The sequence below is a fragment of the Salarias fasciatus genome, chromosome 13 (genome assembly GCF_902148845.1).
Source record: "Salarias fasciatus chromosome 13, fSalaFa1.1, whole genome shotgun sequence".
Taxonomy (NCBI): domain Eukaryota; kingdom Metazoa; phylum Chordata; class Actinopteri; order Blenniiformes; family Blenniidae; genus Salarias; species Salarias fasciatus.
Window position 1 is genome coordinate 26,944,517 of NC_043757.1, and position 12,352 is coordinate 26,956,868.

Consider the following 12,352-nt stretch of genomic DNA (forward strand, 5'->3'; position numbering starts at 1 on the left):
CTCTGTGGCACCACTGTCATGTTACATAAAGCCACACTGAAGATAGGCGGCAAAAGTAGCTTAAATCTCACTTCTTCCGTTCTTAACACATGGACTCTGAAGAGAGGATCAGAGGGCAGATTGTTCCTTCTGATCCGTTCAGTCCTGAGCCGGAGTATCGATCTGTTTGTGGTCTGTTAGTCATGAGAGGTGAGAAGCCAAGTGATAATTTATCACTCGCTCTGATTAAACCACGGCTGGACAGAAAAGGGTGAATGATAGTGAACCAGTGGCTGCCGGCCGCTGATGGAGTCTGATGGAGTCAGGCTGGCCGATGGGAACTCTGAGCTCCGTCAGTCCTGCGCAGATGTTGCTGAGGAGGACTGTTCGCGCAGAGTGTGTTTGGACAGCGAGACGGACTGATTGGTCCTCCAGCTGTCTCGCCAGCAGCTGCTGTTGTGACGGAAGCCGCCTGTCGGTTCAGTCGCAGTATCGTGAAGAGTATCGGTCAAAATGACTTCACGTCACTCTTCTGCTCTGTGAAAACTTCAGCTTCAGTCAGCTGAAGTGCAGATATGTAAAATCTAATTTATGATTTTCAGCAGTCCTAAAATGATGCAGGATAAAAAACGCTCATAAAGTATGAATACATTCAGAAAATGTTATTAAAAAGAGCAGACATTCTTCAAAAACAAAAAACGGCCAAAAAAAATTCATCAAAAACCAGACCAGACAGAGGACTGAACTCAAATAAGGTGAAATATTAAAAATGGCTGAAAGGAACAAAAATCGGTCTCCGCCCACCTCCGCCACTTCTTGCTGCTTCGCCTGCTGCTCAAACTGAACAACTTCTAGTTAAAAAAAAAAAAAGAAAGTGTTTGATTAGAGAAAGTGAAATGTGTTTCCACAACTTTTTACTGGAGGCTGATTTGTGCTCAGGGTTAGATACAGTCCAGACTCAAAACCAGCTTTCTTTACAGTGTCGAGATGAAACGGTTCAGAAGCTTCTTTCTGTTCCCGTCTTTAAAACAAAGCTGCTGGTTTGCTCTGGCCAGTTCTCTGAATGCAGTACGGATGTGTTGTGCAGTGAGGATAACAGATAAACTGTTTCTGTGTGACAGAAACTGTTCGTCCTGTCTAATCTGATGACAGGTCACTTAAAGCAGAGATGCCTGAATAATAACTCTTCCACTGAGTTACTGCACACTGTTTGAGCTTCACATTGCGGTTTTTATAATAAACTAATAAAAGCAGCACAGTCTGAACGCATTTTGACCTTCTTTTATTGGGTCAATAACAGCATGAGGACGTGTGTTTATGCCTCGTCGCGGCCATATTAGCATTTCAAACCGAAAGCTGGATTTCAGTCCTGATGATTTGCTGCGGTTTTTCTATTTTGCTCCCACGGTAATTCCCAATGCTGGAACTCCAAATAGACTAGTTGATTAGTAGTGTGAGTATTAGGTTCTCGTTGTCTTCTTGACTCCCTGCTGTTCAGATTCTCTACCCGTGCTCTGAGGAGTCCTCTGGACCACACTTCCTGACCCGAGTCCCAGTGAGACTGCCATGCCTTCATGGTGAGAAGCAGCCCGCCATGCTGTTTCTTGGCCGTCCCGGCTGCTGGCGCGAGGACCAAAGAGCCTAATTTTTGTCTCCTCAAACCACAGAAACATTTTCCCTTATGCTCCAGAGCTGTTTGAGCTGCTTGGCAAACTGCAGACTGGCTCCCGCCTGCCTGCTGCTCCGGAGGAGCTTCCATCCCTCAGTCTTCTAAAGGCCAGGCTGTCAGAGAGCTGCAGGGCTCGCTTTCCTCCTGGCACTGCCTCCCTGCGCTGCAGACCAGCCCAGAGGCTGACGGCTCCTCCAGAGGCCTCTCGCTCATGTACTGGGTTTGGCTGGACGACCTACTGTAGGAGAGGTCGCGGTGGTTTCTGGCTTCTCTGTTTTCACAATAGCGGAGCGGCTCTGTAACTGAGAGCCTGAAATGCTGCGGGCTTGTTGTACCTTCTGCCTTCACTGGGCCTCGATGCACCTTGTCTCTGGAGGACATCTGCCAGCTGTCTCTCTGCTCACTGTGGACTCCAGGTGATTTACTGTCGATGTTACAGGACGGGCGTCCACATGTTGAGAGAGAAGGAGTCGTGTGACAGACCGGGCTGATGAGGTTGTTGGTATGCTTTGCTAACCTGCTGGATTCATAATGAAACCTCAGCCGCGGGGATTCAGAGACAGCTGAGTTTTAGCAGGATTCAGATCAGTCTCCCTCAGGAGAAGTCAGTCTTTTCTTCTCTTCCATTTGTGCTGACTGGATCCTCAGAACGTCACAGAGCATCTTCTGCGTCTGTCAGACGTGGGGGACGACGTGACTTTACCCCTCCAGTCGTGTCTCCTCTGCTTTGTGGCTCGTCAGAACGCCTCCCAGTTCGACTTGTCGGCATTTATCGTTTATCCTCAGCGGGAAGCGAGAAGCAGCTTCATTTACTGGGATCCAGTCTGAGACGTGATGAGCTGCCGGCTCAGAAAGACCCGCTGCTCTGTAGGTTTGTGCCTGTTTATTGAGGACGGACGCAGAGAGCAGGCTGCGGCGGCGAAGCCCGTGATGAGCAGAGCGGCCGGCCGGGAGACAGATGAGCGAGTGAATGGGGAAGGGCAGGCAGGCCGACTGATGGAAAGGAGCAGCTCCCAGGCAGACCAGGACTATAATTACTTTCACTAGAAAGCTTCAAGTTTCACAAACTTAAGTTTGGACACGAATGAGCAGATCTGACCAGGAGGACCGAGACGGGGAGTGTGTGGAGACATGAGTGGATCTGCTGCAGACAGACAGAGCTGAAGTAGCTAAAGCTTTCATGCAGTCTGCTCCGTCTCCAGAATGCACCGTTCCTCTTCCTCGTTGTTATCTGCGATTGGCCTCTTGTGACCCAGCAGGTAAACAAGACGGACTTGATGAATGAACGGCTCAGCCTGGTTTTAAAGGCAATGGGACACCAAGCTACATGTGCTGTTAGAATACTTAAGGGTATGTTGATGCTAATTCAATTATTGGGCATTGTCCAGTTACTGTAAGTCAATATGAAAGTGCTCCGATACCACCGCCCCGCTGAAGGCTAGACATCAGTCTGCTCATCAACCGCTTCTTCTTTTTCAACGTTACCGATGAAGAGCAAAGTAAAGGTTACTGTAAATCAGGCAGGAGTCCTGACAGACCGGCGGTTTTTCCCCCAACCGGCAGCCAGACAGGAGCTGCGTCAAGGTGTGCAGCGGAGATGGAGCCAGACGGGAAGTTTCCATGTGACAGGCGTAGTGAATCAGGCTGTTTCTAGAAGCCGGCCGGCCGCCTGCGCTCATGGCGTACGGCGTTTCCCTTCGTTAACCCGGCATCACATCATGTACGCTGCCAGCAGGCCCGGGCTCAGGAATGTCTGCAGAGGTTGCCTTCTACCCAAAACACAAATTAAAGACTTGAGCGGGATTTGAATGTATTGGAGCAGAGACGGAGCCGCAGCGTACATGACTCTGAAATGAAAGTGTTTTTCCAACTGTTCCTTCAAAAGCTGCAGGTCTGAGTGCTGAACTGTCTGCGTGGCCGAATCAAAGCTCCGGCCAGCTTTTCACTGATGTTTTCAATTCTGATTATTTGTTGGGGAAAATAGGTCAAGTATGAATCCAGTAATTGAAATGATTTACTCCCAAGTAGTGTTTCAGCCAAAAAAGGAAGTCTGGAAGCGAGCATTCTTGATTTCCCTCGGAGGTCAGTGTTTCCTCTGGGCTCCGCTCAGAGCAGCTTCCAGTTGGCATTTCTTTGGTGGCGTTTTTTGATTAGGCCTGTAGATTCAGAAAACACACACTCAGTCGAACCCCTCTGCATGCTCTCATCTGGACTGTGGATAGTGCATGACGCTCTGGCATGAAAGTGTCGAGTTTTGTGTTGTTTAGAAATGTGCCTCTGTGTTCTGTTGTGTAGATAAATGTCTCCCTGCTGATGTAGAGCTGTGTGCAGACTGTCGGTGGTGGACTGTAGACTGCTCTGGTGAAGGGGACCTCTTTATTTCTCCACTCTTTGTCCTCTCTTCCCACCATGTGTGTGTGTCCGTCGCTTCCTCCACCCGCCGCCGCCTCGCCTCGCCTCGCCTCTGTCCTCCCGCCGCGCTTCCCCTCAGCCGACACGCCTGCTGTCCAGGAGGAGAAGGGGGCTTGCTTCCGTTTGGTCAGCTCGGGGAGGCAGTGTTTGCACCCGGTTTCTGCCGAGCTGAGCAAACAGCTGTGCTGCTGCAGCGTGGGCAAAGCCTGGGGCCCCCGCTGCGATAAATGCCCCCCTCCGGGAACAGGTAAGGCCGCCGCTGCCACGGCAGACACCCGCCCATCCAGAGCTCTGCAGCCTCTATGGCCAGAAGGGAAGTTTCCTCAGGACACGTTTAACCTTCAAAATAAGGCGACTTTAAAATGATTTAGTGTAGATAAAGTGGAAACGAGGTCAAACGGGAGATGTCGCAGATTGCAGATCAACAGGTTTCCTAGAGCGGCTCCACTGGGATGAGTTCCCATCGTTCTGCAGGACTCTGTTACAGCGATAAGCCACAAGAAGGGATCTGACTAGCAATTATCTGACAGGTGGTGCTGAGTCAGCAGAGCCCGGCGCTTTGATCCACAGTCAGGTGTCTGAAAGACGCCTGCATGAATCTCCTCTCACGTGTTTAGAGATCCTCATCTCCTTCAAATTCATAAGGGAAACTCGTCCACGTGTGCATTACCCTCGGTACTGAGCTGTCCCGACAAACACACTGTTCCTGTGTGACATGATGAAAAACACACATCTGCTCTGTCCAAATGTCTTTCATGATTTATGAGTAATATTAATGCTCCACAACATTAAACTATCAGGTCATGTGCAATAAAGCGAAGTGAAGCATTTCAGCCACGTGATGTTCTTCTCCTTTCCTACAACAGTATCAGACACACTCGTATTATTACCAGCTTCCTGGATTATTGACTCTTGTTTTCAGGTTCTCTCTGTCTGCATGGGTTTCCCGGCTTGGCTGAGTAGTTGCTTGTAGAGTTTCCTTCAGATTACCTGAGCAGAGGTCTGTGCTGTAGCTGTTATCACTCTGTTTTTACTGTTTTCCTGTGTGCCATTGTTTAATTTCCACACTGCTCAGTATGTCTGTACAGTTTACTCAGGCTCTAGTTGCTTTTCATGTCCCTTTCCTGTGAGTTTTAGTAGCTTTAAAGGGGTTCCATGACAGCCTGATTTCTGGATTGTGTCAGAGTTTTAATTCGAGTTAACATTCAGTTTAATGGTATTTGTATTGTGAAGTTTGATTAAAGGTTTTTCCGTTAACGTGGCGTCGAAAGCCATCAGTTCTACTCAGTGTACATCATTGTGCTTCTTGGTGGATTTCTCTTTAAAGATAGATTCATTTCATGTAGTCAGACTGTTCAGAACAAGCCTGAGGGCCCCTTCTGTAATTTTAACAGTAAATGCTGTGGAAGTAAAGTCATGAACAGCGTTCTTCTTTTTGTGAATCACAAGTGTTTTTAAAGACAATGGTGAGTTAGTTAGACTGGCACGTCTGTTTAAAAACAGAGAGTCATGTAAGCCTGAGATCTGTCAAGCAGTAGTGAAAGTGACAGCAGAGCCGAGGACGCTCCCTCACCAAGTCAACATCCTCTGCTGGCAGAGTCTGATGGAGGAATAGTAATTAGCCTTCTGTAAAGTTTTCAAAAATGACTTTTGGGTTCATGTTGAGCTGTCTGCTGATCGCTCAGTGACGATCGTCACTCTCGACAAGCCCGCCATATTAAAGCAGCCCATTGGCTGTCGCATATCCGTGTCCTTACACCTCCGTTCACAACCCCGCCTACATTATAACCGACCTCTCTGCCGTGGACAGGCGCTACAGACTTGGGTCTGTGGTGCTTCACAAAATTTAATTATTTTACTTCATTGTGTAATGATCTGCTGCTTTTTGCAGTAAATTTAGCTTCCACATAGTTTGCATTATTTTTTCTGCAGTCTTATTACATATAGCAGGGTTTACTTGTGTAAAATTCAGGGCTCTGCATTATGGCTAAGCCGACCACAGTCATGTCCTCATCTGTTAAAACCAATAATTTAACATTCGATTGACGTTGTGACAATACCTCAGCTCCTTTTAAAACTTAAAACTGTATTTTGGTGAAATCGGTATTTTAAACTTCTCTCTGGTTTCCATCTTTAGAAAGTACAACATTGATTTACAAAATCTATGTAATTTGCTGCATTTCTTATGAACTGACTCCAGCGTTCTGTGTTGCCATGTAGCCACATTCAAAGAGATCTGTCCCGGTGGAATGGGATACACCGTTCTCCCGAATCCTCCCGTCGTCAAGCCCGGAACGGTTTACCAGGAGCCCGTTGACCTGCCGCCGCCACAGCCGCTGCCAACGCCGGAGCGACCGGTGGAGGCGTTCGGCCACCCGGAGGAGGTCTTACCAGGTGAGTCCTGCAGCGCTCGCTTGCGTTGCTGCAGCAGTCTGACCCACAGAATGGTCCGTCCATCCAGACATCGAGCCGTGGTTTAGCAGCTCAGAGCGGCTGAGTGTTGGAGGAAATGAAGGACGAGCACCGACAGGAACACAGCCCATAATGATAACTCAGAGAACCAGCATTAAATCTACTTTTTACCAGACGCTGGACTGTGACTGTTCATCAATAAAGCAGCAAAAGTGGACTTTGTCATGTCCAAGTACAAGTACTCTTACCTCCCGGCCGTCCTCTGAGAGCCACGAGAATCCTCCTTTAATCAGATAAACGACACGAGAAAGAAGGCAAGAGGTGAAATCCTAGAATCTTCAAACATAAGAAACCTTTTTACTGACATCAGCTTCGGGAACCACTGAAAACACTGAGGACCTGAAACATCAGGACTTAAAGTGAACTCACAGTTTTGTTCTGTGTTTTTATTATTTTTCATTTCTTTGTCTGATGAAAGAGATCAAGACAGCTGTACAGAATGTCACAGATTATCCCCTTTCTCCCTCGTTTCAAGCTTGATATTGAGTTGTGAGCGTCCCGCTGAAAAGTGATCCCGCTCTGGGATAAACGGTGATCTCCATTTTTCAAACTGCAAATCCAAAGTGACGTTGGACGCCGTGATGGGCCTCGCATGTGATTAGGAGCGCCGCTCTTAAAAGAGACGCTCGTCTTCTGACATTTGTTTGGAGAGGATACGGATTAAAGTGCTTTGACTTGGTCCAGGTTCTCTCCAAACCCCGGGCCAGCCCAGCAATCCCTGCTTCACAGGAGGGAGAGAGGGACGGAGGTAAACCTGGCCGAGGGAGAAAGAGGTGCGTCTCCTGGTATTATTCAGGACACGCTTGGCGGCCGCCAACCAAAGGAGGAACGTTTTCAACATCTTAGCCAAAGCCAGGCTGAGTCCACATTACTGCTAAGCTTCACTGGAGCAGAGGAATACTGAGTCTTCCAGGCTTCAGGAAGACGCTGCCGCCTCGCGTTTGGGACGGGGCAGCGGGCGGCCGGCGCTGCCGCTCGCAGGACACTCGGGAACGAGCTGAGCTGTGAAGCTCGGCCGGTCTGCAGCTCCTACACCTCCACCCAAAGGCGCTTAAAGCGCGTGAAGAAGGGTCAGAACTGAGGAGCGGGACTTTGTGCCCGTGGAGAGTTTTCATCGCCACAAGCAGCCGCAGTGGGAGCGTTTCCAGAAAGCCGGTGTTCCAACAGCCTCCCAGTGTTTTCCTGAAGGGGGGCTTTATACTCAGTAATCAGCCACAACAGCAGGCTTTGTTCTGCTCTCTGGGAGGAGGATGAGATGAGTCCCTAACCTGTTCCAGGAGAAGAACTGAACCCAGACTCAGACTGGGGATTTCCCTGCTGTGTGGCCAGAGTGCTAACCGCTACACCACATCCCCACCGCTGAAAGCTTGTCTTGTTTTGTGTCTTTCTCGGGTCAGTGGCGACGGTCGCTCCAGACCAGGTAGGTTTGTTCTTTCTGAAGCGTAACGGCGGTGTGCATGCTCGGCAGCAGATCCTCTTTGCACGCTGTCGGCAGAAAGCTGCTGCATGACTTCTGGCTGCTGAGCATCGAGCTGCTGGTCAGTGTCGACAGTCTCACCTGTGAATCTCCCAGAGGGACCTCCACGGCGGTCCCAGATCCGCTCAGCGGTCCCTGCTGCAGTCGCCCTGCTTCTCTGCTTCCCGGCTCTCTCAGCCAGCTGCAGCTCGCCGCCATGCAGGCCCAGCGCTTCTCCGCTTCCCGCCGCGCCGCCGCGTAGCCGGAGAACGCCACGTGGACTGAAACTGTCTGTGTTTTCCCTGAAGGAGCTGCTCGTCCCCGCGGTTAGCATTAGGCCGGTAGTTGACGCTGTCCTGCCCCAGCTGTCTCCGGGCGTGTCCACCGTCAAGATGGAGGCAGCCTATCCAGGTGCTGCTCCGCTCCTGCGCCCAGACCGGGACCCTCTGAGGGAACCGGTCACCTTGTATCTTGTCTTTACTCAACATTTACGAAAAGCAGACTTAAAAGGGTTTTTTCAGGAATCACAGGCCTGAAGAGTCGACTTCCTTTTTCTAAAGGTTCTTTAAGCAGACGTTTGTCTACCTTATAGCAGGTCACTGTTCGATGGATTCATGCAGATAACTGGAACAATTTCAACTTTCTCTCTTTTTTTCACGTGTTTTATAAACTTGTATTTCCTGGACGACATGTGATGATAGTCAAATTACTCTCTAAGTTACACAAAGCTAAAAATAAAGTTCCCCGGCAGGAGCGCTGTCCTTTGGGAGATGAAGACACGCAAACAGAGAATAGCTGGACTAATCTGCTCAGAACAGCCCTATTTGGTTTTATATCTCAAATAAACAATGAGGAGCTGGAATGGGAAACCGTTTAATAAAAAATAAAGTTCAAATTTAGACGTTAAATGCTTCAGTGTGGCAGATGTCCCCAGAATATGAGAGGATGGGATTTTTAGGTAGTGAGGATGTTTAGAAAAAGCCGTGTTTAATGAAGTGTGTGGATGTGTTGTGATTAGAGGCTGATTTTCTGACTGCTGCTGTTTTAACAGAGGTTGTTGAGAAGACGTCTCCTCCTGCTCCGGTGGAAATCCTCCCACCCAACGCAGGCCAGGACATCGCTCCCACCCAGTCTGCCGGTAAGGCTCGCCACTGCAGCCCGAGAGGCTCGGCACTCAGATGTTTTGAGAACCGCCAGCCTGTACGTGGAAAGGAGCGGCGGCGGTTTGGGAAGGCGGAGCTTCCTCCGGTCCGTCGTGAGGACGGCCTGAGTCGGGCGGCTGCGGCTCCTCCTCGGGTCCGGAGATGTCGCTCTGCGGCGCCCTCTGGGCCGTGAACAGCTCCACCAAATGAATCTCACACATGGCCTGTGAAGCTGGAGGCCGGGCTGGAGAAGTCGTTCCTCTTCAGCGGCACAGGGCGGACACATCTGCTCTGACATCCGCCGCTCTGAAATAGCCCAACATTTATTTAAGCAGCAAAAGAGAATGGCTGTCTTCAGGAAACTGCGTGTAGCTTCGACATGAAGTCAACAAAATAACTTGTTTCAGTCCTGGATCAGATTAAAGTCCTGTTTATCCCTGAGGCAGGTGCAGGGCCTGACTCTGAGGCTGCCGCCGAGGCAGACTTACTGTCCTTCAAAAAGAACAACTTCAAACGTCTTCTGTCTGAACGATGATCGTATGAAAATACAGAAGATTAAAACAAATCTCACAAAAAAATAAACTCTGAAGAAAACATCTTCAATAAACAATCAAGGGCTAATTTCAATATTTGCAGATTATTTTGGTCTTCTCTGTTATTTTCTCATCATTTCGTTTTTTACGCCTCAGGAAGACAAAATGCTGCAGCGCAGCGCAGGACGTCGATCAGGAAGCTTCGGTCTTCATTCCTCCGTTTGTCACGTTTCTATCAACTTTTAAATGTCTCGCGATGCTTCGTTACACAAGTGGTGATCTGATCCTCCCATCATGCTCTTAAACCATGAAAAACATTCAAATCTAAGTAACAAAGTGTGAAACGTGACTCAGCCAGCTTGACTCTTGATGCTGTTATTGCCTTCGCCTGTCAGACGTTTGAAACCCTCCCCAATAAAAATCTATTTGTCTGAAATGTACTCATTAAAGTCGGGTGTGAGGAACGTTCTCTGAGAGCCACGATGAAGCATTTGAACATTAGAGGAGTGGATGTCTTGAGAGAAACAGTGGGTGACTCTGCAGTGGGGTTTTGGCTCTGCTGTGAGGAATCTCTCCTAATTTCAAGTTGAATGACTGATTTGTGGTATTTTTGTTGGAGCTCCCTTTGGTTGCACATGTTGTTTTGTTCTAAAAGCTTCTTCTTTTCCGCTTTTCTCCGGCCCAGAGGTGGACGAGTGCCAGATCAACCCTTATATTTGCGGCCCGGGAATTTGCTACAACACACCTGAGAGCTACACCTGCCACTGCGAGCAGGGGTACCAGCTGGACGGAGCGCAGACCACCTGCGTCGGTCAGTCGTTCACCTTCCACTGTATCAACATGTCTGATAATGTCGTTTTCTCTGAATCTCAGCAGAACCAGCAGCAGCGTGTGGAACTTGAAATGAAGTATGAAGTGTTTCAATAGTTCAGAAGCATTTAACACGAGACTGATGCTGGAGGAGAAATAGACCTGGATACAAGAAGCACAACAAGATGGATGGATGGACAGATGGATGATGGACGGATGCATGGATGGTGGACGGATAGAGGATGGATGGATGATGGATGGGTGATGGGACAGATGGATGGATGGATAATGTCTGGATGGACAGATACATGATGGATGGGTGATGGATGGATTCATCACATGTTCATGGAGTCATTAAATCTCCCGTCTCGTCCCTGTTTGTCCTCTGGGCCGCTGGTCAGTGTAAATCTCGGGGCGTTTCCATGGAAACGCTGGTCTCAGCTTTGAGCTGATACAGCTAAAGTCTGTGGATTTCCCATGATCCTCTGGGCCACGGTTTGGACTGCAGGGACTCAGCACGCCACACTCCGGACAGCTCCAACGCTCCAGCAAGTGCATGCTGGTAGAGTGACCAGGCGGCGGGCAGCGGCGGCCCCGCCCTCGGCCCTGCGCCGCCGCTCTGATTGGGATATAAATATGAGCCACTCTGTCATTACGTGGTTTCCTGTGGTTTCGGCGCAGCTCTCCCCGCCCACCAGAACGCTGTTGAATTAGGGTTGTGAGGGCAAGAAGGCCCGATGATGATTTCCCCAAAGCTGCAGCGAAATCTGTTTTCCTTCACGCTGCGGGATGAGAGGTGGGTCACAGCCTCCGGCAGCGTCACACACAGGTGGATTTACAGGCAGGGCGTCTATGATCGGTGTGTTTAGTGGAAAAGCAGGCTCAGGACTTTGATTTTCCCCCTGAAATCCTAAAGAAGAGTCAATAAACTGTGACAAAACATCAGCCGGGCAAATTTTCCTCCGCGATGAGCAGTGGCGAGAAGCAGGAAGTGAAGCCTTGAACCGAGCGGCGCTCCGTTCCAGATCCGCTTCAGGTCAGACAGATCCACCTGGACCAGCACCTGCATGGGGCCGGGATTCATTTAGCACACAAGCAGCAGATAAATGACGGTATTGTGTGCAGTAGCACCTGATGAAATGAAAAACATCTGCTGGAAACGGTCTTTTCTGCCTCGTTTCGTTTTTTTCCTTGCTTGCATGGAGTGAGGGACAGTTTATGAAATGTGAGGGCCCTTCTGGTGGAAAACAAGACAGAACTGAGACGTGGCAGCAAACAGGAAGCGTCTTATAGTGAAGTTTGTGATTAAAAGTGGAGGAGGGCCAGCTGACGAAATGCCTCTCTGAGTGCGTTTAACCTCCTTTTCAAACATTTTTCATCATTTAGCATCAATATAACCTCACAGTGACTGATGCTCCGTGTTCTGAAGGCTGAAGTGAAAAATGCTTTCTTCTGTTTTCACTGTAGATTTGAGGGTGTGATGCTCAGCTGTGTGTGTGTGTGTGTGTGTGTGTGTGTGTGGTCCCTCCTCCTCAGATATCGATGAATGTGAGGACGGCCTGGCGTGTCCGTCTGGAATCTGCTACAACGAGGCGGGAGGCTTCAGCTGCGGCTCCTGCTCCGGAGGCTTCCTGGCCCAGGACGGCCGCTGTGTGGGTACGTCCGGCCACTGACCGCCGGCTGTCAAATATGAGGCCCGTGGACCAGATCTGGCACTAATTTCAAAGAAAACTTCCATATTTTTAAAGAAAGAGAGGAAAAGTGGGAGCTGAGTGGAGATCTCAGTGACGCTCTGCTCCACAACAAATGTTGAAGGTGATTTTGGCCTATTTTACATGGAGATCGGGCTGTTCCTGAGCTGAAATGACTTTGACACACA

At 49.4% G+C, this 12,352-nt stretch overlaps 1 protein-coding gene across 2 annotated transcripts in view; it reads left to right on the forward strand.

Moving 5' to 3' along the window:
* The window catches only part of ltbp1 (latent transforming growth factor beta binding protein 1), a 79,718-nt gene that overhangs the window by 57,276 nt on the left and 10,090 nt on the right, over window positions 1-12,352 (forward strand). Inside the window, exons 11-17 of one of the 2 annotated variants that reach the window (XM_030107077.1) lie at window positions 4,140-4,307; window positions 6,281-6,454; window positions 7,930-7,952; window positions 8,297-8,399; window positions 9,040-9,126; window positions 10,349-10,474; window positions 12,010-12,129. In XM_030107077.1, the coding sequence (XP_029962937.1) occupies window positions 4,140-4,307; window positions 6,281-6,454; window positions 7,930-7,952; window positions 8,297-8,399; window positions 9,040-9,126; window positions 10,349-10,474; window positions 12,010-12,129 (801 nt within the window). The remainder of the gene's footprint in view (window positions 1-4,139; window positions 4,308-6,280; window positions 6,455-7,929; window positions 7,953-8,296; window positions 8,400-9,039; window positions 9,127-10,348; window positions 10,475-12,009; window positions 12,130-12,352) is intronic. The other variant, XM_030107078.1, reaches the window with a different exon arrangement.